Source organism: Numida meleagris, chromosome 4 (genome assembly GCF_002078875.1).
Source record: "Numida meleagris isolate 19003 breed g44 Domestic line chromosome 4, NumMel1.0, whole genome shotgun sequence".
Classification (NCBI taxonomy): Eukaryota; Metazoa; Chordata; class Aves; order Galliformes; family Numididae; genus Numida; species Numida meleagris.
The window spans coordinates 90,609,201-90,634,133 of record NC_034412.1 but is presented as its reverse complement, the minus strand read 5'-3'; the positions used below and the strand labels follow the sequence as shown (position 1 = coordinate 90,634,133).

Below are 24,933 nucleotides of genomic sequence, written 5' to 3'. Positions count from 1 at the left end.
ACACAGTTTTGCTCCAGAAAGCAGGGTAGTACTCCTGAAGCAGAACATCGAACGTGGAGTCTTTGTTGTTGTTCTTTGTTTTTTTTCTTCCCCAGAACCATTCGGTGCTTCCCTGAGGACGGATCTAAAGGAAGAGGCACTTGGCCACCTGCCCCCCACGAACTGAAGCGTTCCACTCGCCGCCACGACGCAGCTCCGCAGCCAGCGCTTCCAGCGCGCGGCAGCTCAGCCCCGTGGAATCCAATTGGCGGAGGGGCCCGGAAGTCCCCACCCTCCCACAGGACGCCTTCCGGATAGGCGACCGCCTTCCGAATGCCGCTTTCTCATTGGCCGGCTGGAGGCGCCGTTGAAGTTTGAAATCCTGAGGCGGTTGTGGCGAATCGCGTTGTGGGCTTGGTCCTTGTCGGCAGGTAGGAGTAGGAGCGGTTCTGGGGGTTCCGTGGATTACCCCGCTTGATTTGCGTGTGTGGAGAGTTACTGGGAGGGGTCTCGTGGTCTGGGGGAAGGGTAGGCTGAGGTGGGTACTCGGGGACTATTCTGTGGGCTTGGAGCTGGGGGGAGTTCGTACTGAGGGGCGTTGTGGTACTGCTGCGGGCTTGAGGTTGCAGGACAAAGCTCGAGGGGTGATGTGGGGCTCCGGAGGGCCTTAAAGACGCCTCTGTGTTTTGAGAGCAGTAAGGGGCTGGGGGCTTCCCTCAATATGGGGCTGAACCGAGGAGAAGAGCGGGGTATAGGTGCAGCTCTGTGCGCATATGAGACACAGCAGAGGTGACCAGGTGCAGTAGCAGGCGCCCCAATGAGTTTCGAGGTGAGTGATGTGGGGTTGAAGGGTTCCTCTCGCCCTAAGGTGGCACAAGAATGTTGCGGGGCACCCTGGTGAATTGTGGGGATAGGGGAGAGGAGTCCTTCTGCCTACCCTCCCTACTTAAAGCATTGTTCGAGGCCGTCTTTTGTTCCCTACCACGAGCTGCGGGCAGGGGGGGACAGCAAAGCCCTTGGGCTGCAGCTCCATTTCTGCTACCACCCCAGCCTGTTCTTGGCTAAAGCTACAGCTGCTTTTCCTTCCTGACATGATTTGAAAGCCAGGTGTCCTCTAGAGTCAGAGGAAGATTGTGATTATGATGGAGTTGATTAATCATAAAAGTGCTAATTGGTGCTGACTTGAGATGTTTGCACTAGAAAAAATAGATGTTAGCTCTGTGTCAGTTTGTGGGGAAATACAGCAGGGCATATCTCAACTTGCTTATAAGTTGCAATTAACACATGAAATCTAGCTTGAAACACAAGGCATACTTGTTCATACATACTAAGCTGCTCTGTCTGGAGCTAGTGCTCTGTGTCTCAGCTGTTGGAGGACTTGAAAAGGGCAATTCAGTAGAAAAAAAGTCTGTCTTTGTCCTACTTATTCAGTTGTTTTCTCTGGGTTCTAAGACCATATTGGTGTTCTGGCTGTTGTACTCCAGTGACCAGTAGGCAACAGTAGCTGCCAAGAAGCCCTCAATTTGTCAGTGATCGCTACCTGGAGTTTACTTGATGTCACTGAACTGGTGTTCATTCGCAAGTCCAGAATGGAAAACTGCCACTTGTACCTATTTATATAGTTTTCAGAGACATGAAGCAGTTTCATTTTGTGGATGGCAAGCTGGGCATGAGATAGCAATGTTCCCTCACAGCCTAGAAAGCCAGCTGTATCTGGCAACAAAAGAAGCGTGGTCAGCAGGATGAGGGAGGTGATCCCGCCCCTCTGCTCTGTGCTGGTGAGGCCTCACCTGGAGTACTGTGTCCAGATATCCTCAGTACAGGAGGGACATGGACCAGGTGAAGCATGTTCAGAGGAAGGCCGCAAAAATGATGCAACGGATGGAACAGTTTCCCTACAAGGACAGGCCGAGACAGCTGGGCTCTGGAGAGACCTCATGCTGGCCCTTCAATATCTAAAGGGGGGTTATAAGAAAGAAGGGACAGACTCTTTAGCAGGATCTGCTGTGATAGGATGAGCCTTGACTCTGGAGACATCCAAGGTCAGGCTGGATGGGACTCAGAGCACCTGATTGTGCTGTATGTGTCCCTGGTCCTTGAAGGGGAGTTGGACCAGATGACCTCTAAGGGTCCCTTCCAACTCAAACAATTCTATGATTCTATGATCTTTGAGCAGCTGTAACAGAGGAAGAACTTGGTGCCTTTTAAAAACAAAACTCGTGCATTGACTGAAGTGCATTGACAAAACTACTGTCTCTAAATGAGCATTCCCTACTTATGGAACTTGTCTTAGATGGTGTTGCCAACTTCAATACATTTTAGGCTTTGTTTCTAAACAAATAGTATAGACTGAACAATTACAATCTTTAACGAGTCATAACTCGATAACAGTTGATCTGTTATCTTAATTATAGTTCCCAATGAAGGGAAGCAAATAAGTTCTTTAAATTCTATGATTTCGTGTACGTCTATTTTTGTAAAATAACTTGTAAAATCAGTTGTGTGAGTGTGGTGAAAGCTAAAGAAGAAATGAAGAAACAGCAAATGGAGGTGTACTTTGCTTGCCGTTGCTTCTTTATCTATTGTTTGCATTCCACTGCTGATTAAAATTGTCAGTGTTGCAGACAAAGCAGTAGAGTTCAGTGGAAAGTAGGAAGCAGACTTTCTCATAAGGATTAATGTAAGAGTAGGGAAAAGTGTGCGGAGGCTTAAACATTGAAATTTGAATATACAAGGGTAATGAGGCTGAAAATGTGATGTACAGTTTTCAGTGGGAGATGCTTCTTACCTCTTTATGATAATGAAAACAATCATTTTATTGACTGCATGACAGAGGATGGACAAGGCAGCTGATGATCAGTTGCTAGTTCAAATCAACCATTTGAGATCATTTGGAATGGTTGTCCTATGCAGAAAGACAACTTTCCTATCTGAGGATCCTGATTATCTTGTGTAGGTTCTGTATGTATCCCTTTTAACACCTCCATTCTCTGAAAGAAATCGATTTGCTGGTGGCTTGTCAGATAGCAATACTTCTCAGGAGTTGTCCATTGTGGACACTGGTTATGCCCAGCTCTTATTTAAAATGCCTTCTATGCTCTGGTCCTTTTTTGTTTTTAGTTCATTTTTAGCAGTAAGATCTCAGAATATTGTTTCTTTGATGCTTTAAAACAGAGGTGATCTCATGGGAATATAAAGTAGGCAGAATTCATGTATGTTAGACTTGTTAGCTTGCCTGGGCAGCTTGTAATTTTCTTTGTCTGTTTTTCACTTATTTTGTAAGCTTTAATTTCAAGTCCTTCACCCTTAAAGTACTAGTAAAATTAGATGAGCCTTTATGGTGTAGTAAAGCTTTCGTGCATGTCTAATATAAGAGCAGTATTTAAGAATTACCTACTTTCATTACTTTTTTTCCCCCTCCAGATTTGCATACTAGTTATGTCTATACAACAAAGAATTCTTAAGTACTATGTCTTCACAAATGCAGCATATTTTTAGACAACGCAGGAAAAATCTGCATTAATCTTATTGAGGGCTCTGATCCTAAACACATCCTAACTAAACACATTGTTTTGCCTTTTGCTGATCAGTAATACAGAAATGGCTGTCATTTCTCTATTTTATTCACGTGGTCTCATCCTATTATCGATGTGACTGAATGTCTCTATTGATTTTAAGGGGTTTGGAATGAAGAAATGAGCAAATAACAGCTTCCCTTAAGGGATGGGCAGCTTAATTAGTAGGGTTGTATGTTAAGTAGAAAGCATATCAGCAACTAACTTGCTAGACTACTGGCAAAAGCAGAGGGGCTGATCAGGTGCTGTGTTTAGGTGCTTTAAGAGTCTTGAGTTGCACCTTTTAACGTGAGGATCTTGAATACTTTTAAGATTGCTTCTGAAGTGATGTTGTTTGTGTTTGGTGGGGTGTGTTGGTTTTTTTTTTTTTTTTTGCTGGCCAGTGCCGGGCTTCCAACTTCTTCAGTTATCTGAAAGTACATCTGGCTGACCACACCCTCTCATTCATGTCCTGATGTTGTGTTGATATTGTAGAATGAGTCTGCAGATCTTAAATGCAGAAAATGGAGAAAACGTCAGTGATGACCTAACAGCGGAAGACTGTGGCTTTTACTTTGCACTACCGGAACCTACAGGGAGACCTTCTATTCTGCGCCTGTCCCAGAAAGAAAACTTGCCACCAAAAAGTGTGGCAAAAGCTATGAAGGTAAAGCTTTGCTTACGTATTGAGTATGTTCCTGTATGATCTACAGTGCTGAATGCATGTGGTATTCGGAGCTTGAAAATATTCTGGTATTCATGTCCTTCCTTTTTCCTTCCCTTGCCCTCCTCTTGTCCCTTTCTTAAAGGTAACCTTTCAAACTCCTCTAAGAGATCCTCAAACTCGAAAAATATTAAGTCCTACCATGGCAGACAAACTTGAGTCTACTTTCACGCTTGATGAATGCACTGAAGCCTTGCAGGATGATCTATCTATGCCCATCAGCGTTGAGTAAGTAATGTATTCGCTGCTTGTAGAATTAGTAATGTGGGACATAATCAAGCTAATTTTCCCCCATTATAAACATGTATATTTACATTCTGAGTTTGTATAACAAGATGGAAGCTGCATGAAAGAACCTAAGTCAGTGCTGACTTTGATACACAAATTTCTTTCAAAGATAACAAATTACTTTTAAGATAGCCTTATCTTGATTGTAGTATTGAATACTGAGCTATGTTTCTAAGTCCTTTGTTAACTGGTTTCCTAGAAACATGCTATATTATGGATAAATAATTTCATAGAAAGGCATGGAATACAAAACTGTGTTGTCCAGTAAGGTTTTCCAGGATTAAGAGAATCCTGGAGTTAATCGAATGCGAGATGAGATGTTAAGGCTTGTATGTTAAGTACTGTTTTATCTCTTCAGACTTTCTCCTCAGAAGTATCATTTGAATGGTTAGCTGGAATTGACACCTTGAGTCAATGAGTGTTAAGATTAAAGTAAATGTGATAACACAGTGAATATAACATCAATCCCAAGGACAGTCTATGAGCCTGGGTCTCAAGGAAGCTCCTGGAAACTGCCTGGAGAGGAGCACAAGTTCTGCAATGTTATGGTTAAGGGCTTTGCAACCTCTCCTTTACTAAAAATATTATTATAATAGTATAATGATCCTATGGTATGACTGCTATTTAAATAAGTGGGCCTCAATGCATGTTTCTCTTATGATTTTTTTCACCCTTCCTTAAACTTGTGCTAACATCTGGCATCTATAGTGCCCAGTGGCAAGAAGGCTCAGACCTTAGTTTTGTCTTCTTCAAGGAAGTATATCCAGTTCTTTCAGCTACCCTATACTCTTCCCAGTGTCTTGTATTTGGGACAGAGAGAAGGGGGAAATATTGGAATGCTTAGACGTTCCTTAAATGTGTACATTTGCTTCAACTATTAATTTGCATGCATACTCTAGTTCAGAAAAGTACCTCTAAGCCAGCCACCATAATTTTTAAGTAACACTGTTCATTTCAAACATGTTGCTTAAATGAATAAATGGAGATTGAGGACACACAGCTCAAGTGCGTTAAAAAGCCATCTAATTGGCTTTAGGTGCGTAAATGTGCGTCAAGACATTGCTTTTACCTTGCAGATCCTTTCTACTTCTAAACTGCATGGATTTACTTGTAGCAAATGAACTGAAGTTAGTGTTGCTGAAGGATGGCACTTCTAACTAGTCTTTTAACAAAGTAATTAAAGTTTCTAGCAGATGTCTTGCTCTTGACTGGCATTTATTAGGTTAAGCGCTGAAGGAGAATGGGAGGGGCCTTCAGTGGTTGAACAAGTCTGGGGCTGAGCTATTGCAGGGAAGAGGCTCTCAAAGCGGGTGAGAGGAACTTTGTGAACTTTATCTCCTGCTTTTGCTTTCGGGTTTATCGAAGTAGTGTTTTTACTGAGTGGCCTTTAATCATGTTTTGCTCTACAGGAGATATGAATGGCACATAGAAATATCTACTTTGTCCAGGGACAAAACAATGGGAGGAAATCCTGTTTCAGGAAGTAATGGCTTAACTCTCTGTGGTCTGAGGCATAGCCTCAGAAGTTAAGCATGTTTGAGTTTGGGGAAATAACATGGACAGCAATAACTTGTAAAATACCCAGCAGTAGTGAATACACAAACTTGTTCTTTAACCTGGTGAATCTGCTAGAGAATCTTACGTTTTCTTTTTTTTTTTTCCTCCTTACTGGAGTGTATTCTTTCATGTTGCTTTGCTCTTCAGCTCTGCTGTTGCATGGAGTTTAGAGTACCTGATGTCCAGAATATTTTTGGATGTATACATGGCTGATATGATGGTGTGGGGGGAAAAAAAAAATCTGCCAGAATGACCAAATAAAATAATGACTAGAATGGGAGAATCTGAGTCATGATTCTGTTTGGTCCTAGTCTTGTGAGTCTTTCATGACTCATGGATGAATTTACAGAAAAATGTACCACTTGTTGTGCTGGTATTCAAACTGCTTGTTGTTAGGAACTCATAAGCAGTGTATATTTCACACTGCTTAGTGAAATGGGAATATCTGTATGTTGTTGTGATGACTGGCATAAGGTAACATAGCTGTGTGCAGAACTGACAGCTTAGGAATACTGAGTGCCTTCAAGGATTGATCTTCCTGTAGTTCAACCTGTGCTGGCTTGTGATTTCAGACTGTTGGGTATTAACTGAATTCTTGCTGTTAGGGTATTCTTTTACTGTCAGCTCTCTTACTACATAAAAAAAAACAGATTCTCTGAGAAAAGCTGCTTGTGTGTGTCTTTAAATATGATGTGAAATGCCATCTTAAAAAAAAAAAAAAAGCTACATAGTGTGTGATCTGATTTTTTTTTTTTTAAAGCAGCATAAGTCAGCAGAAGACTGAAGCTGAAGCAAGTGACACGGAGATAAATAAACAAATGCCAGAGAAAGTCAGTGCTGCTCCTTACCCAGATGATGAGATGCCAGTGAAGAGCCGAGGTTCCTACAGTCTTGATTTTGATAACTTAAATGACATCAATCCCTTTCAGAGTTCAATGCAGCTGCAGAACTCTCCTGGAAATCTGCAAAAGTCTTCTGTAAAGGTATCTAGCAGCCCTGAGAAAATTTCTGAGAAAAGTAGCAATTCTCTTCTGCTGGATAATACAGCTTCTCCTTCAACAACAGCAACGAGTACAGAGTACCCCAGTGAAGAGGATAACACATTTTCCTCTGGAAAAAAATCTGTTCAGTTAGAGTTGGAGTCTAATAAACCTGATCTGTTCCCAGAGCAAGCTATCAGTGGCTCTCTGCAGGAATCTCCTTCCACAGAAGTAAGGCAAACTGATAAGTCTGGTAATTTGGGTCCTATTAGTTCTGATGTGACCAATTCTTCCAAAATCGGGGAATCAGAGCTTCACAATGTTCCAGTACCAGAAAAAGCTTCAACAGAAGAGTTGAAGCCTTTAGAAGAGCCTGCTACCTCCAAAGGAGAACCTGCAGAAAAGCCTGGTGTCACCAAGGCTGGACCAGTAAAACTGGAATTTGACTTTGATAACACCAGTGTTAGAAAACCACCTCCTAAGAAACTAGGTAAAAGACCTGGAATTAAGCCACCTTCCAAAAAAACTTTTAATACCAAACTGAAAACAGAGAATACTGAAGTGGAAAAGAAAAGCAATGTGGAAGATGAAACTCCTATTCCTAAAGCATCTTATACGTTTGACTGGGACAAACTTGATGATCCAAACTTTAATCCATTTGGAGGAGGCTCTAAAATTTCCACCTCACCCAAGTGTTCTGAGCCCAGCTCTCAGAAAGTTCCCCAGCAAGAACAACAGGATAGTACTTCACCAAGAAGGGAGCATCTTCCAGAGGAGCAGGATAACAGACTAACTACCTGTGACATAAATGAGAAAAAAGAACCAAGAAGTCCGTAAGTAAATCTGTGTAACTGAGCATAAAGGTACCTTCTGTGAGGGAAGATAAATTGTATCTATCTTATAACTATACCTCCTTGACTTCCTCCCTCCAAGGATGGCTGGCTTTTGTTGCACACCATAAGCTTTAACACACTATGTTGCAGCAAAGACCTTATTGGAGAAACCATCTCCAGATGGCTAGCTATAGGCAAAATGTATTAAATCTGAAGGGGTGGATCAAGCTTACATGGGAAGACTAAGTAACTTGGTCATGTGGCTCTCTCCATAAAATGAGTGGTATTGGAGAACTACTGTTATCTCTCTCTCTCTCTCTCTCAAAAAAAAAGTAGGCATTATTGCACATCAAGCAGCTTGTGGAGGAATTAGGGAGTTCTGTTCTGGGCTTTGTCTCTTGGCTGAGCTCTGAGGTGCTGTTTCATCTTTGCGCTTTCTTGGTATCTGAAATCTATTTGCAATAAAAATGCTTGTGACAAAAGTTACACTTTGGCAGCAGGTGAAACAAACCTGTTATACTTGAGAATGGGAGATGCTGTACTGCCTTTCCTAGGAAGCTTAACTATTAAAATGGCAGCATTACATAAGCCAGTTGCTTACCTGAAGTGGACTAGCAAGAGGTGCTAACTTGACAGAAGTGCTTGCTCTTTTGCTTCTAGTATACCATCATCAGCTACTGTTTGCCAAAGTGAAAAGTTATGGTTATGGTATTATCAGTAAGTGAAGTATTGGACCTCTCTAGTGAAGTTACATGTTATGATTACTGATTTAAACCATTATTTTAGTGGGAAGAGTAGCAGGATCCTTGTAATTCTATTAATTAAAGAAACACCTATTGTTGTTGTTGTTTTTTTTTTTAAAAAAAAAGGCACAACAAAAACCAACAGCAAACTTCAGGCTTCTCAAATGTAAATGCAAAGAATGTTAAGTGAATAGGAACAAGTGATGCTGCTGTGGTTTTTCTGCTTCCCATGTAAGGCTGCTTCTTATGGAGGGAGAGCTTCCTGTCATTTAAGTTGTCACCAGACAAGACAGAATTTACATCTTTTCCTTCCTGGATGCTCCCTGCACTTAGCAATAGCAGCTCTCAAATAAGCTTATTTTGTTCAGTATCTGATTTAAAAAAAAATAAAAACTCTCTCTGACTGGGAGTTTGGTTTTTATTATTTTCTTTTCTCTCTTCCCCTTCCAAGGGAGATTCACAAACAAAATGTGGTAGAAGATGAGCCAAGTAAGCAAGAAGACAAGCCAGAAGTTCTAGGACAAACTGAACTTCCAGGAGAGCTATGCATGGTAAGGTATAGAAAAAATTCTTACCAAGCTGTTCCATGAAACAAAGTTCTTTGCCGCTTAACCTTGTCAAACCCATGTTTGGTATTTTATTGGAGAATTATTTTTCATGAATCTTGCGCAGTTCTAGAGTGAATATAAACTGTGCAGACTTCTCTTTTGAAGGTAACATCAGAAGACAGACAATTGGTGCCTTGGTATGTGGTATCTTTTTTTTTTTTTCATCAGCAGTTGCATATAAGGTCAAACACAAGGGTGTGGATTCTTAAAAAGTGACTCCTGTAGTTTAGTGCTGGTACTGTTTATTTTCTGTCTGTGAATTACTGAGGCTTATTATGCTGGCTGCTGAGATAATTGGCAAACCAATCTGATCATTATTGTGATCTTCATGTTGCATTTAAATTATTATTTTAACAGTAAGAAGGATTGTTTTTTTTTTTCTCTTCAGGAGAAACAAATAAGCCCATCTAAAATGTTTCCAGCTAATGTCCCCTCTCAAGATAATTTAATTTCTGCTGACAGTGGAAAAAGGTCAGTGTCTGCAGAAGAAATTAAACCTACTTCTCACAGAACTGAAGTAACAGCAGATCAGCAGACAGCTAGCACTGAACCTGAAGAGCTCTTCAGACCATCAGCAGAAGGTAAGGGCAGTCTTCTAGCATAAAGTGGGAAGACATTGTCCTGATAACTTCTGAATATGTGTTTCTTTTCAGTTTTGACATTGATTCTAGCTTTTATTGCCTTCCATTTTACTCTTTCAAAGGGACTGAAAATGCAGTAACTATCAGACTGAGAAACGTACTTCAATTTACTTGTAATTTTCTCTGGATTAAACTAAATTCAAGTAGATAATTATTAGTGGTCAGCTGCCTGCCTAAATGAGTCTTAGTCTGGCATACAAACAATATTGCTGGAGCTTCAGTGGCAGTTTTCAGTTTTTAAGGACAAAGCTTTTTTTTCCTTAAAAACAAACAAACGAAAACCAACTGTCTGTCCAAAAAAAATAACATAAGGTATTTCTGGTATTAAGGGCTTTCGAAGTTGAGAGCACTAAGGCTGCACAGCTACCTGTCATGGAGTTGTGTAGATCATTCAAGCAGTGTTGAGAGCTTGGAGTGCTGATTACTTATTGCAGTGTGGGTCATTTTTCTGCACTTCTGTGTGTCTTGAATGGTTACTATATAGTTAAACACCTGGAAAGATTATTTCTTGTAGGACCCTTGTGTGGAAGGATGAGCAAATGACTTGACTGCAGTGCAGTCTGATACTTATCTTTATACTTCATTGGGATCGGTACATTGAGAAACAGCTACATCTTCATTGTGCAGCTTAACCTATTACTAATTTTAATGGTGTGATTAGCAGTCTTACTGTTTTATGGTGCATTGTTTGGGAGAATAGAACATCTGAGCGTGCTTGACACTTTAACCATGGAACAGCAGAAGTTCTTCAACAGTGTGCTGAATTTTGCATGTTCTTGCCAGTATTTGGGAACAAAGAGTGGCTGTAAATTAATTTAGTTTAGAAAACTGTCAAATAAGTTTATTTCCTAGTTTGAGTTAGTTTTCCATCTGCTGAAATAAAACACCTCATGAGAATAGAGATGAATTTACTGTATGCACAAGCATATCTGTTTCAGTCTGTAGCTGTTTCTGTGAGATACAGTGAAGATGTAATGTTGTCATATTATTTTCCAGTTCTAGGAATGGGCATAGACTATCTGGAGCAATTTGGAACTTCATCTGTAAGTATGGTATTGAAATGTTTTGTTTACCTCCCTGGCTGAGGAAAAAGGAAATTGTCAGGCCTTAAGTGTTTTCAAGAAGTGGCTTGACTTTGAACTTGCTCACAGAAATACAGGTTCTATTTCACAGGAATGTGTCTATAAGGCATGGGGTGGTGGTGAGGAAATGCGGTTATAAGTAATTTTGCCTAAGGATCGGAGGTCCTGTGTTTCCAGTTTGCAGAGGTGCTTTTTCCTTTCTTACAGTAGTAAAGGTCAGCTGGATGATATTCCCATCATTGGTTGCCAAAACAAGAACAGAATGAAAGGTCATTGTTTTGAAAAGTTTTAAGCTCCTCTGTTTTATGGGCATTTTCAGGAAATCTGTCTCTAAGTTGGGCATGTCATATTTCAATCAGCTCAACTCCGTCGTTTTTCCCCTGCTTTGAGCCAGAGTAGGTGTGGCTTTGAATATACAACGAATACACTGAGCTGAAATTGTTTTTTAGTTCTGCTGTGTTTGTCCTGAGTCTGCTTGTTCAGCTTACAGTGCCGTCTTTATCTTTTAGCATCTTCTGCTGATTTTGAATAGTTAATAAAAACTTGTCCTTTTAGTTTTATCTATGAGCGGAAGACTGAGATCATTTGATGTTACATAAGGTTTTGGGCACTGAGTTCTTACGTGCTTAAGTATTTTTCTCCAGCAAACAATGCTCTGGCCACAGAAGAATAGACTCACCCTCCCTCTGGAGGATTATTTGTGTGTGTGTGTGTGTGTGTGTGTAGGGGGGGGCTTATCTACAAAGCAGCAAATCTGCCATTTCATGCCTTTTCTCCTCAGTTCAAAGAGTCTGCTTTGAGGAAGCAATCGTTGTATTTGAAGTTTGATCCTCTGTTGAGAGACAGTCCCAAAAAGCAACCAATTTTTGGTACTACTGAGGCAAATACGAATATCATGACTGCTCCACTTCAGGGAAGTGGGTAGGTATTGATTTAATCCAGGCTGTAGTGCATAGCTCTCCAAGGGAAGGCAGCGCTTAAATATAATGGTGTATCTTTGTTCATTTTTAGCCCTATTTCTGATTTAAGCAAACTGCTTGAAGAAACTGAGAAGCCTGCATCAAGTCTTCAAAATGAGGAAAAACCAAAAGGACTAGATCTTCTAGGAACATTTACAACTTCTGTAAGGATGTCTGGAATGATAAAAAGTTTCATGTTGATAATTTGGGGAAGGGATCAGCTAGAATATGGAGTTAAGATTTATGCCGAACTTCTAAGGATTGCAGAATACTCAATGCCTATTTAAACTGTTATCTTAAAAAGGTTGGATACCCACTTGTATGAAGTGGGACTTTTGGTGGACTTAATATTCTCTTTTGATTTTTTTTGTTGAAGCTGGTGGTATTGCACGTGGTCTAGGAGAATTTGAGCTGTTCTTAAGAATGCTTTAATCAAGCAATTCTTTGCATGCAGCTGAAGCCACAAAACTAAGACAAGCTTGTGTTTTAATAGCAGTGCTGAGATGAAAAGCGCTTCTTTGATTAAATTTGATGCTATACAGTGTAAAATTTAGAGCAATGAGAACCCTTGTATGAATAGATCTGCACACAGTTCTTCATCCTGAAAGGTTGCTTTGTTTACTGGTAGGGAATAGCATGTTGTCTGCCCTGTTTCTGATTGTTATAAGTGATGGATAGCACTTGATTTACACCCCTATTATGTAGTTCTACAAAATACTTACAAGGTAGGAAAACTATGGTAACTAAGTTATGGGGGTATTTTGTGATGAGGATTCTTAACAAAATACGTGGATTTAATATTAAATAATCTACAAGCAGCTAATGACTGCATGAAAATCAGAATCACTTGACTCAACTTTTGTTTCCTTACAGGACACATATCCCATAATTCCAGCCTCCCTGGCATGTGATGTTTCTCCACTCCCTTTTACTGCTTCCACAAATACCGCGGTGGACGCTATCATAGATGTGCTGAAATATAGCCAAAAAGATATGGATGCAGCTGTTGAGCTAGTTAAAAGAGAGGTATGATGACCCTTGACTTCCTGCTGCCTTGAAAAATCCCTTTTGTTTAGACTACCTTTATGTAGATTTTTAGGCAATTCTATCCATCATACTTGACATGAACATCTCATCCAAAAAAGCTTGCTTATGCTTGATAGGAGCAACAGGTACAGAACTCCTCAGAGCTGGTATCTAAGGACACATGGCAGATTTAATTTTCAATGGCATTCTGCCTTAGAACTCGTCAGTATTAAGAAACGTTCATTATCAAATTGTTGTAAAGTCCCAAATCATTCTGTTGTCAAAATACTTTTTATTAAACTACCTAGGAGAAATCTGTTCTTGCCAGTGGGAAGGAGGGGCTTATTTTCATACCATTATTTCTGTAAAACAAGAAAAATCTGTAATGGTAACTCAGTGCAGTGATTGTGGTGATTGGTTGTTTTTGTTTGTTTGTGTAATGGGGAGGCATGTCAATATGTCCAGCCAATAAAATGAGTAAATTACAGATATTTTTACTTTCCACTGACGTTAGTGCAGGATGAAGGGGAGAAGTTGGTAGGATTTTAAACTTAAAATCACAGAATGGCTGAGGTTGGAAGGGACCTCTGAAAGTCATGCTATCCAACTTCATTATTGAAATAGGACCTCATAGAGCAGATTGCCTTGGACTGTATTCAAATGGCTTTTGGAGATCTCCAAAGAGAGACTCCACAACTTCTCACAGCACTGGAATGGGTTGCCCAGCCACCCTCCTGGTACAGAAGTGCTTGCTGATGTTTCAGGGAGCTTCCTGTGCTCCAGTTTGTGCCCAGTGTCTCTGGTCTTGGCACTGGGCACCGCTGACAAGAGCCTGGCTCTGTCATCTTTGCACCCTCCCTTCAGCTATTTATGGACACTAATGAGATCCTCCTGAGCCTCCTCTTAAATTACTGATTAATGTAAGACTGGTCTTTAACCATAAACTTCCTTAAAGCTAGTTATCACTTCAAAATTACCTTAGGAAAACAGCATTCTGAATTCCTGTCCAACTGTACTGCAGCTAGTGACACTAGGAACACTAAATACCCTTAATGAAGATGACCTGTAGCCCTTTGCTGCTTTACAGTTTTAATTTCCCTTTAGAGTGTTTAAAAAAAAGAAGAACAAAAAACAACAACAAGAACCTAACTTCTCTGGGGGTAACTTTAAATTGCTTTCTGTTAATCATTTAAGAGGATGCTTTTACCCAGCGTGTTGCCTAGTACATGAAATGGTAAATTTGTGGCTCTGATAAGGGTCAGATCTAAAATGGGGTTTAGATAAGAACAGAGTAAAGCTTGTAACACTTTAGGCTTAATACTCTCTCACTTAAAAGAACCATTTGAAGCATGTAAACATAGTTGTAGCAAAACAGGTGTGACTGTTAATCCAGCTTTTGTGGCACTTCGGGATGGATAGAATTTAGGATGATTTTTTTTTTTTTGTGAAACAACTGAAGGGAATGGGGGGAAGCAAGGGGAAAGATTGTTTTCGTTCTGGTCAAATATGTGATTTAATGGAAGCGTGCTTTTTTTGGTCTGCTGAACTGTTTCTTTTGTCTTTGTGAGTGAAAGATTGTAACGGTTTCCATTTTCACAAGTTTTTGCTGCAGTAACACTTGTTTCAAACTCAACTATGTTTAATGCTTTCTGCGTGTATACCAGTTGAGTTCAAACTGCCTTATTCTGCTTATCTTGTACATTGTTTTTTTAACTTGTGGCTCACTTCCTGTCATTTCAATTACTACAGTGCACTTAAAATGCATTTATTCTTAAAATTATTATTAAAATGCATTTATTCTTAAAACCACTAAAAACCACTGCAGTATGCTGCAGTGTACTGTGCAACTTTAAGGGGAAGTCAGCAGTAATTATGCATTTTCACCTCTTGTTCAAAATTCTTTTTTTCAAAAGGCTGTTTTATCCATTTGGGACTTGTCCAGTCATTGTAGGCCTCCCTCACTGTACAGCCAACTGTCAACACAGTTATTAATAAAAAAAATCTCTGGACAAAACCGAATTCTTGGAGTTTGCACAAAAGTTGTAGTAAAAAGTGCTTATGCTTCTTAATACTGTTACTGTGAGCTCTGCTTTAATACATCTGATGTGAAATAAGTCTGGTTATTCTTAAGATGAGCTGAAGTATCTTAAATTTGGAAACATGTGAAGGGGAGAACTGAGTGTATTCCAAACATAAGTTTGATCTTGACCAACGTAACCTTTCAGAATTTGCTTTCTTTCCTGTGTTTGTAACTTACTCTATCTGCCTTGTAAATAAAAGGGAATATTTGTTGCTCGAAAGAGTGTTACTAGGCAGATTATTACTTGCCAGGGAACAGTGACCTTCATGTAGGATGAATAAGAGTAGCCAAGTAGAATAGACTGAGCTGGCTCTGATTTTGACATTTAAGAGAGATTGGTAACATGGAGCGGCAATCATGAAGTTTGATATCTAATTTTTGGGTACATCTTCTTCTTACTTTGACACATTTGTAATAAGACATTTCATTCTGAATCTGTTTTTTGGACCTTGGAATTTGACATGGGAAATCTAAGTATAACTAGGCTACCCTTTAGGCTCTTCAGAGTATCAACCCTTGTATCACTTCCTGCTCAAGAAATAAATGTTGGTTACTTTTCACCTTAAAGGTTCAAGAGAAAGAGTTGGAGACTCTTGAATGGAAAAAGAAGTACAACAAGCTTCACATGGAATACAAGGAAATGGGGTAAGCATTTGACTTTGCCTGCTTATTTACTCCAGCTGTTTTTTTCTACCTTATGATCTAACTTTTTTCTTTTTCTTTCTTTTTCAGGAAAATAGTTGCAGAGTTTGAAGGTACAATAACCCAAATGATGGGTAAGTTCAGTATTTACACTTGAGATCATTTTGGGGGCTGTGCTTAGCCTGAAGTTGCTGACTGAAATTAGTGCTCTTTCACTTCTGATGTAATTAAATTTTCAAATGCTTTCAAGGTGAGTGTAAGGCTTCAGACAAAGTACTTATATGCATAGAACTGTAACCCTAATCATCCAGACATGGCTATATACTGATATTGTTTGGTAGCTAATGCTAACATTCTGAGTCAGGCATGAACACATGTAACCTTTTCTGCCTTTCCAGTGAACTGTGAACTACCAGTTCATTCAAACTGGCAGAGCCAGTTGTCTGTAGCTTGTTTGATGGTTTGTTATCTGGCCTTAAATAAGTGTTGAGATGTCAGTAGGAGTTCTTGCTGGACAGACCTGGCCTTTGCTTCAGTCAAATTTGTGGCTTCAAATTTAAGAAGACATTAAATGGAACGTGTATAGGTACATTGTTCTGGCTGAAAGCTGAATTAGCCAAATCTGGTCCTTGCTTAATTTTTTTAATGAGGTGAATAGCATATTAGATTATATTAGCCTATGGAAAATATAGTTCAGGTCTGCTAGCAAAAACTTGTCTTACAAAGATTTGCCATGTCAGGTTGGCTTGTTATCCCAGTCTTTTCCAGATCTTCCAGCTATTGTGTATATTTAATGATAACAAATGTTTTTTGATTCTTTGTTTCTACCGTGAGATTTGAGGCTTCTGTTATGATGAGCTCACGTAGAGTATTTGGACTGTGTTGGAGGAAAAACCACACGTTTGGTTAAGCAGCTTATGATCATGACCTTCAGTGATGTTGGGGTTATTGCACAGTTTTATGTAGCAAATTAAGAATTTTGCTCTTTTCCTAAAAGCAAGCATATAGCATTTTTTTTGGAGGGGTTACATTATGAAAATCTTTGCCTAAAAGGACAAGTTGAAGGTGTGAGGGTCATGTCCATACTACTAGCTTTATACTAATGTAGTAACCATTCTGGGTGTAAACCTGTTACCTCTGCTTTCTTTAGAGGATGCTCAGAAACAGAAGGAGCTTTCGAAGAAAGAATTACAGAGGATGGTGGATGAAAAGCAGCAAGTTATTTCAGATCTGAACTCTATGGAGAAATCATTCTCTGAACTCTTCAAGCGTTTTGAAAAACAGAAAGAAGTGCTGGAGGGTTACCGCAAAGTAAGATGCTATAATGCAAATAATATTCTTTCAAGATAAATAAGCCTTATGATCTTCTGCAAGTGGAAAGAAAGTTAGTAATTTCTACTGCAGCCATTAATTAAATAGTCGAGGCACTACCTGTAAAACAAGTTGTCTGCTTTAAAGATTAAAAAATGACCTATTATATTTAGTGACTGTCTTAAAAGTATGATGATGATCTTTCTGCTAGAAGCCAAGATTTCTTCAAATAAAATGGGCCATCTCTTTTTGTATGCATATCATTTTTCTGTTAATCATGGAGAACAAATCCAGTGTAACTACTTGTTGTGTAAGGGCAGCTTGTTTTCCCCTACATAGCACTGGATAGATGCTGAAGAAGGCTTTCTATTACATGTCAAACTCATACTTTACTGGATTGTTTAGCTTAAACTGGTAAACATATCCATGGACTGGAATAATGGAGTTAATAAGGATCACAAACTGTGGGTTCTTGTAAGAAATGCATAAACTTATTCAACATAAGCTTATGCATGACTTCCATTATCTTGCATCCCTTCCATTGCTGTATTTGGAATTCAGAAGCCCTTTCCTTAGCACAGAACAAAAGCATCTCTTGGAGACAGAATGAACTGCTAAACTCAAGAGCTGGAATTAGTAGCTTCTTTCCAAGCTTTTATGGAACTAAATAATTGTACTTACTACTCTGAGCAAATGCTGTCATTTTAGTATATTAAAATAGCTGATTTGTGAAATGGAGGCAGACTTTTCCACCTACTAGAACATAAAACCTAACTAAACTTGTTTCTGGGTCAGAATGAAGAGGCTTTGAAAAAATGTGCTGAAGAATATCTGGCTAGAATTAAGAAAGAGGAACAGAGATACCAGGCTCTAAAGGCACATGCTGAAGAAAAGCTGCATCAGTAAGTACTATGTCAGGAAGCTAATTGCTGCAAAATGTAGCTTATTAATGCCAAATCTTGGCTTAAAATATTTTTTATTAATGTTCAAGTGCAATAAACTAGTGTGATTCTATGAACAGTTCTGCTGTGCTGTCTGAAGGGAATGTAAATGCCCGTGTTTCTTCAATTCCAGAGCAAATGAGGAAATTGCCCAGGTACGAAACAAAGCTAAATCAGAGACTGCAGCCCTACAAGCCAGTCTCCGCAAAGAACAAATGAGGATCCAGTCTTTAGAGAGGAGCCTTGAACAAAAGGTTTGTCGAAATGCCACGAGTCTCTTTAAGCTATTGCCTTAGACTTCCTCGAGATCTAATCTAATGAGGTTCAACAAGGCCAAGTGCAGGGTGCTGCACTTGGGCCGGGGCAATCCAGGTATTTATACAACCTGGGGGAAGAAGTACTTGAAAGCAGCCCTGCGAAGAGGGACTTGGGGGTCCTGGTGGATGAGAAGCTGGACATGAGCCAGCAGTGTGCGCTGGCAGCCCGGAGGGCCAACTATATTCTGGGCTGCACTAAAAGAGGAGTGGTCAGCAGGGAGAGGGAGGTGGTGGTCCCCCTCTACTCGGCTCTTGTGAGGCCCCATCTGGAGTACTGCATCCAGGCCTGGGGCCCCCAGCACAAGAAGGACGTGGAGCTCTTGGAACGAGTGCAGAGGAGGGTGACCAAGATGATCAGAGGGCTGGGGCACCTCTCCTATGAAGAAAGGTTGATGGAACTGGGCTTGTTTAGTTTGGAGAAGAGAAGGCTCCGGGGAGACCTCATTGTGGCTTTCCAATACTTGAAGAGAGCGTATAAACAGGAGGGGGATCGATTGTTTGTGAGGGTGGATAGCGATAGGACAAGGGGGAATGGTTTTAAGCTGAGACAGGGGAGATTTAGGTTAGATATTAGGAGGAAGTTTTTCTCACAGAGGGTGGTGACGCACTGGAACAGGTTGCCCAGGGAGGTTGTGGATGCCCCGTCCCTGGAGGTGTTCAAGGCCAGACTGGGCGTGGCACTGGGCAGCCTGGTCTAGTGGTTGGCGACCCTGCACTTGGCAGGGGGGTTGAGACTCGATGATCTTTGAGGTCCTTTTCAACCCAAGCCATTCTATGATCCTATGATTCTATGATCTTGTACCAGTACTAGAAATAGTCCCACTGAGTGAGTTGGTTTTGGTGACTGCTCTCCAGGTAGGCTTTGGGAAATAAACATTGAAGCTTAAGGCAGAAGTCAATTATGTCAAGACTCACCTTGTATAGACAGATCCTTTTTTGGAGCAAAAAGGCCTGTTCCTGTAGGTGGATCACAGAATTGATCAATCCAGGTTGCTGCATCAGGAGGTTACCTGAACTACTGATGGAGATAATGTTATAAAACTTAAACATCTCCAAGAGCAGAATCTGTGAATGATTTTGAGTAACTGTCTGAATCAGCTCATCTGTAAGCATACAATTTGTAAGCCCATTAGCACTAGTACAAACTCTCTTGTATTGTCTGAACCCTTTCAGGATTGTTCAGGCCCTAAATCCTTGTATTGGACTGTAGTCTTCATACTGCTTAGATGAAGACTTAAAATTCTTCGTGAAGGCACATCAGTTTTGTTTGCTAGAACAAATAAGTGGAAACATTCCACGGAGATGTCTGTTGTGAAGATTAAAATCTAAACTGTTGCTATCATTTCAAATGTCAGTATACCTAACAAAAGGAATGTGTCTGAAAAATCTCATGTACCTATAATCTTTAGTGACGAGTTCTTCTAAGGAAATCTAGAAGCAGAGACAGTACAGTGAATTCTAGCTTCTTGAGAATTTTAAGGGTGCCATGGGACCTTCTACAAAGTAGACTGTCCTTTAGGTTAAACTTGTGTAAGTCACTTGCATGTAAGTGAACTTCCTATTGTGTTAGGAAACGTGACTTGTGACTCAGCTCACTACTTGCCTGTAGCATAGCTTACACATACCTGTAACTCTTCTTTTTCTGCCTTCAACAGACAAAAGAAAATGATGAACTAACGAAGATCTGTGATGACTTGATTTTGAAGATGGAAAAAATTGGATAGCTCAGTTGTCTCTGTAAATATGTCTAGTTTCCCTGATTTCCTGTCCTGTGTTCACTCATGTTTTTAATTATGTATGTGGAGAAAAAAAATAAAATGCTTGATTTGCACTCCTCTTGTGTATTTCTTCCAGGAAATGTCGTTTTACTGACAAGTTCACTTGCTACTTTTGGTATCAGTATATTGTGTAACACTTTCATATATGTCACTCAAAGGAAAAACTTAATTGTACCCTCTGTCTCTTCTCTGTGTGGGAGCACACAGATTCTGTATTATGACCTGGCTCTACTGATAAAGGTCAGCATAGGTCATGTCTGTATCTTGCACTTCTAATTTCAGTCAAAATATTCCAGAGATACGAGACTGTAATAGAACTTGACCTGTTAGCAGATGCTATAAAGAACAGAAAGTTTGAGCAGACATCATGTCCTGTCAGTTGTGACTTATATTCCCTCTTTCTAAGAGACATTTGCTTATTGGTGAGAGGCTTCAGAAGACTTGTTCAGTGTTTGCAGCAAACTGGGCCAATTACTAATCTTGAATATGAATAATGAGCAGAATGTATAGAACTGCCTTGTACTTTGTTCACTTGCAACCTGAAGTTTGGGATGGGGTGATAATGTACAACTTCAGCTTTTATTTTATTAATATATGTATGTGTATACACACACATATGCCTATAACTGAGCTGAAGTGATCCTGACAAGCTAAGCAGCCAAGGGACTGGATAACAATACAGTCTTGCTTTTCACTCTATTGCTATGGTATTTTCCAAGTCACCAGTCTGATGCTATTGACTTGCCAGTCACCCATCCAGAGCTCATACTTGCCTCACAGAAAGGCTTGTAGCATTGCAGTAGGCTGCAGGTTACAGGTCATGGTGAAGTCAGCTTTAATTAGGACATTAGCAGGCATTTCAGATAAGGTGTTATTACCTAACAGGCCACAAGCTACAGCTTTGTTTTGGTATTACTGAGAGGTCAGTCCCTTACCTCCTTAACTAGTAGTTGCGTATTTTTCTCTCAGAAGGGTTGTTGCTGCTGGGTGTGTTCTTAAATACATTTGGAGCCCTTTCATTGAATGTTAAGGGTAGTCTGCCAGGGCAGGAGGTACAACTGAACAGCAGTACTGAAGAGATCTGGGATCTGCAGTTTGGCTGGGTAGGCACTGATGAGTATCAGTATGTGTACAGGAAGATGTATGAGGCTGGCATACCCCATAGAGTGGTGCAGGCCTACAGTTAACGAAGACATTTCAAGTTCATGGTATGTTTTCTTTGTAGTTTCCGCACTATCCTTGGAATGTCATCGTGAAATCAGTAGCAACAATATTGAATACCCATCTCCTGCAGGAACTGCTTTGCTGTATGTTCTTTTCACGTTGCTTAGGAAGTGCTAGATGGTAGCAGAGAAGAAATGTCTCAGGCCATGGAAACAAAGCTTTCTCACTGTCTCAGCCAGATAACAGGGATAACTCCAGGCTGTGCCTTGTGATGATCCTTTGTAATAGACTTAAACAGAACTGAGAATTTATACTTGGGTGAATTTATGAACTGTCTTGCCAATGTGTTTTTAATTATGGAAACGGATTTCTGTTGATGTTCTTAGTGAATAATGAGGCTGTAGGTTGATATTCACCTGCAGTTAGATAAGATAAAGCACGCAGCTACCAAGGGTAGGCCTGCTCTTTCTGGTGTTGGATCATCTCTACAGTCAGGTGAGCCAGGCAGATTATTTAGTTTAGGGGAAAAGGTGTTAGAAAAAACTGGTTTTCAGGTGGTTATTGTGCTGTGCAGGTTCACCATGTGCATCTTACACAAAAAAAAAAGAAGGGCTAGAAAAGGGCCGATCGCTTCAGCAGAATCCTTGGCTAGATTAAGACAAAGCTGAGTTTGCTCCGTTAAATTCATATAGGAATAAACCTGTAATGCTCAATCTTTCCACTAGATGTTGCTGTTCTTCCAAATATTGGCTCTAAATGACAGGGCTGTGTGTCAGCGCGCTGTGAAGATGGAGAACGTCCATCTCTAGTGCTTAATGCTAATGAGACTATTGTTCCGGTAGATTCCCATTGGGAAGGATGAAGAGCAGCAAAATGATACGTGCCAATAGACTGCATATGAGTAGCAATAGTGCTGTCTGGAGCTTTAGTGCAACAGCTATCAAAGTAGTATGATGCCACTTGATTAACATAATTGAGTTCTTCAGAGAGTGTTGGAAGACAGAGTCGGTGTTATCAGTTTTGTTCTCGTGCTCTATGGATGTGGGGTAGGGGGACTGTTTATTTTCTGCACGCCTTTAGGTAGCTGCTGCTGAAGAGTACTGGAATCTTCCTTACCTTCCTGTATTCTTTCAGCATAAAACAACCAAAGATCTTCTTCTGGCTGTATATACAGATCTTCTGACTGCATATGCAGAATGACTCTGATCCAGTATTTCCCTAGGTAAAGGGAGGAGAGCTTTGCAACCTGTTTGTTCTGTTACTTGAATATAGTATTGTTGCATAAACCACGTTCCCTAGTCTGCTTGAGGTGGATGCACAGTAGTGCAACAGCAGCCAGCATGCCAGATAGTTTTCATTTGGTCTGTTGTATCATCAAGAATCACACCCCATGTGGTTGGTTGTATATTGATAGTAAGAAATGGAAACTGCACTTCAGTAAGACATTGAAAGATAGCACGCCACATGCTCCTGCTGTAATTTGTGACCACTGTTGTGAAATCTGCCCGAGGCTCTCCTGTTTGCTGGCTGTTGGTGTGTAGAAAATGACTGACTTTGTGACAGCCACCACTTGAACGGAGATGGCTATAAATACCAGCACGCTGAAGAGGATGAGTGGGCAGTTTTTCAGTGTATTACCAAAGCTTAATATCAAGGTATTGCTTTGTAGTTCTCCAGGCTGAAAGTTTTTGTTTGTCAAAAGTTGTGAGTGGCTTTTTGCTGCTTTGACCTCAGCATTTTAAACAGGTCGGAAGGGTTGGCTTATTTTTTCTCTGTGGTTGCAACGTGTATCTCCAATTTAACATTCACACCATTATTTTTTTAATCTATTATTTTATAATTCCTAGTTGAGGAGTTGCTTAAATGACATCTTCCCCATTCCAAAGCATCCTGCTTTTTATAATCATTCCTCTAATAGTGGACAGCCCCCATAAAAAGAAGTCACTTTGTCTACAAATGCACACTACAGGTGGCTGGATGCCCATTAATGCAAGCTGCTGTATGTAACGTACGCGTGTTTTAGTGGGATAAGGGCAGCATATGCTTATTCTGAGATATGCATTGAGCTTTCTGGTTTATTACTTATTTCATCCGATGTGAATTAGCCTCTCTCTGCAAGCAGATAATAGGGAAATAGGACACTGCCTGGTGCCCCCGTGCTCACTTGGTTTTCTTTATTTATACTAACAATTGCTAGGTGCTATAGAAACAGAGCGTGACAGTTCTTGTTCCAGACAGCCTCTTTCTGACACAAGTATACACGATGAGGTATAATATTTCAGAGCTGATCGGGGTTTAATCAAAGGTACCGGACAACTTCGCTTCTAAGGCTTCGGTTTATGCCTCCAAAGCAGATGTAACTCATTTTTTTTCCTTCCCATTGTAAACAAACAAACAAAACCAAGCCACCATTGCCAAAGCAACAAACAAACAACCTCAAATTGCACAGAAGAAAACCAAGCAAAGAGGGGGATATCTATTTTCCCTCAGACTGGAGGAAGGATTTACTGCCTGAATCAGTAAGCATTTAAAAGTAGAAAATTAATGCAGTTTTTCCATTAGAAATCAAACGTACGAAGCAGTTCAGCATGCTGTCCCTGGCTGTATGAGGAGCTGTCAGCCTTGTCAGAAGTTGCTAGATCATGACACGCAAGTGATCTTAACATGCTTTCCAATGATCCGTGTGATTTGGACTTGACCAATCGCTCAGTCACAGCATCTATTTTCTTCTCTTTTCCGGTGCACCTTGTGCAGACAAATGAAATACTGCACAGGAGTGAAGGGGAAGGAAGTTCCTTGCGAATTTCATCCTACTTCTGATTATACTAATGCCAGCAAGATGTACTCCTGTTTATATCAGACATTTATTCTCCTGCGCTTACTGACAGGTTTTGCTGATGCTGTCTTGCTCGTTGAATGTCTCTCCGGCCATTTGCGGGCTTGGAATGTCGTTCTGTCAGACCCCAATTTTTCTGTCTGCCGGGAGAGTTTCCCAATGGTGAAATCCTGCTTAGGCTATGTCATTTTATCCATCCCTGTGGAGTCCGTTCCTGACTCCTGGCGTGCGAGAGAGGAGAGCAAGGCTGAGTCCAGCCTGGTACTGGTGTCACCTGCAAAGCACTGCTGCAGCTGTACATCAGCTTGGGTCTCAGAGTCCTAGAAGCAGCTGTGACAGTTTAATAGGGTTAATGCGCATTTTGGGTTACAACAGAATACCAAGTATGCTTGCATGCGTCCTGTGGCTCGTTACGCTGGAGGAAAGAGCCGTTTGGGACACAAACCTGCTGAATCTTCCTCCTTGTATCTCTAACTCACTCAGACCTGCAGTGCACAACGAGGAGGAAGGTCTTCAGACTCTTCCAATGCTCCAGTAATTGCGCTAGTCCCAAATCTGGTGGCTAGTCCTTCTATACAAAGTTGGGGCAGGCTTCAGCCACTTGTGAAGGAAATCTGGTAGGATGGCATGGAGCTACTTAACGAACAATTTGAAGTTAGGAATTGGACTCTATCCTTATGGGTCCCTTACAACTCAGGACATTCAGTGGCTTTAAGTTTTACTTCAATCTGTCTTTCAAGCTTGGTGAGCAGTATTGCATCCTGAAGCCAGCTTTGCTTTTTGCTTATTCCTTTGTTTTGCTGTCTTAGGCAACAGAAAGCCATTTTATTTTTGATTTAACTTGATCCCCAAAGAAACAGAGTTTCTCTGCATTGCCATACTTTTTTTAT

At 40.5% G+C, this 24,933-nt stretch overlaps 1 protein-coding gene across 4 annotated transcripts; it reads left to right on the top strand.

Annotated features, from left to right (window-relative positions):
- On the top strand, window positions 273-20,096 carry TACC3 (transforming acidic coiled-coil containing protein 3). Of its 4 annotated transcripts, none has more exons than XM_021395097.1 (16): window positions 273-410; window positions 4,029-4,200; window positions 4,343-4,485; window positions 6,866-7,915; window positions 9,110-9,209; window positions 9,655-9,847; window positions 10,904-10,950; window positions 11,771-11,910; window positions 12,001-12,112; window positions 12,822-12,974; window positions 15,623-15,699; window positions 15,787-15,830; window positions 16,847-17,007; window positions 17,803-17,909; window positions 18,082-18,202; window positions 19,921-20,096. In XM_021395097.1, the coding sequence occupies exons 2-16, from the start codon at window positions 4,030-4,032 to the stop codon at window positions 19,987-19,989; spliced, it is 2,688 nt and encodes an 895-aa protein (XP_021250772.1). In that variant the 5' UTR covers window positions 273-410; window position 4,029; the 3' UTR covers window positions 19,990-20,096. The 4 variants fall into 4 exon arrangements, with proteins under 4 accessions (XP_021250772.1, XP_021250770.1, XP_021250771.1 ...); XM_021395095.1 differs by having other exon boundaries at window positions 6,863-7,915; XM_021395096.1 differs by lacking the exon at window positions 273-410 and adding an exon at window positions 493-517 and having other exon boundaries at window positions 6,863-7,915.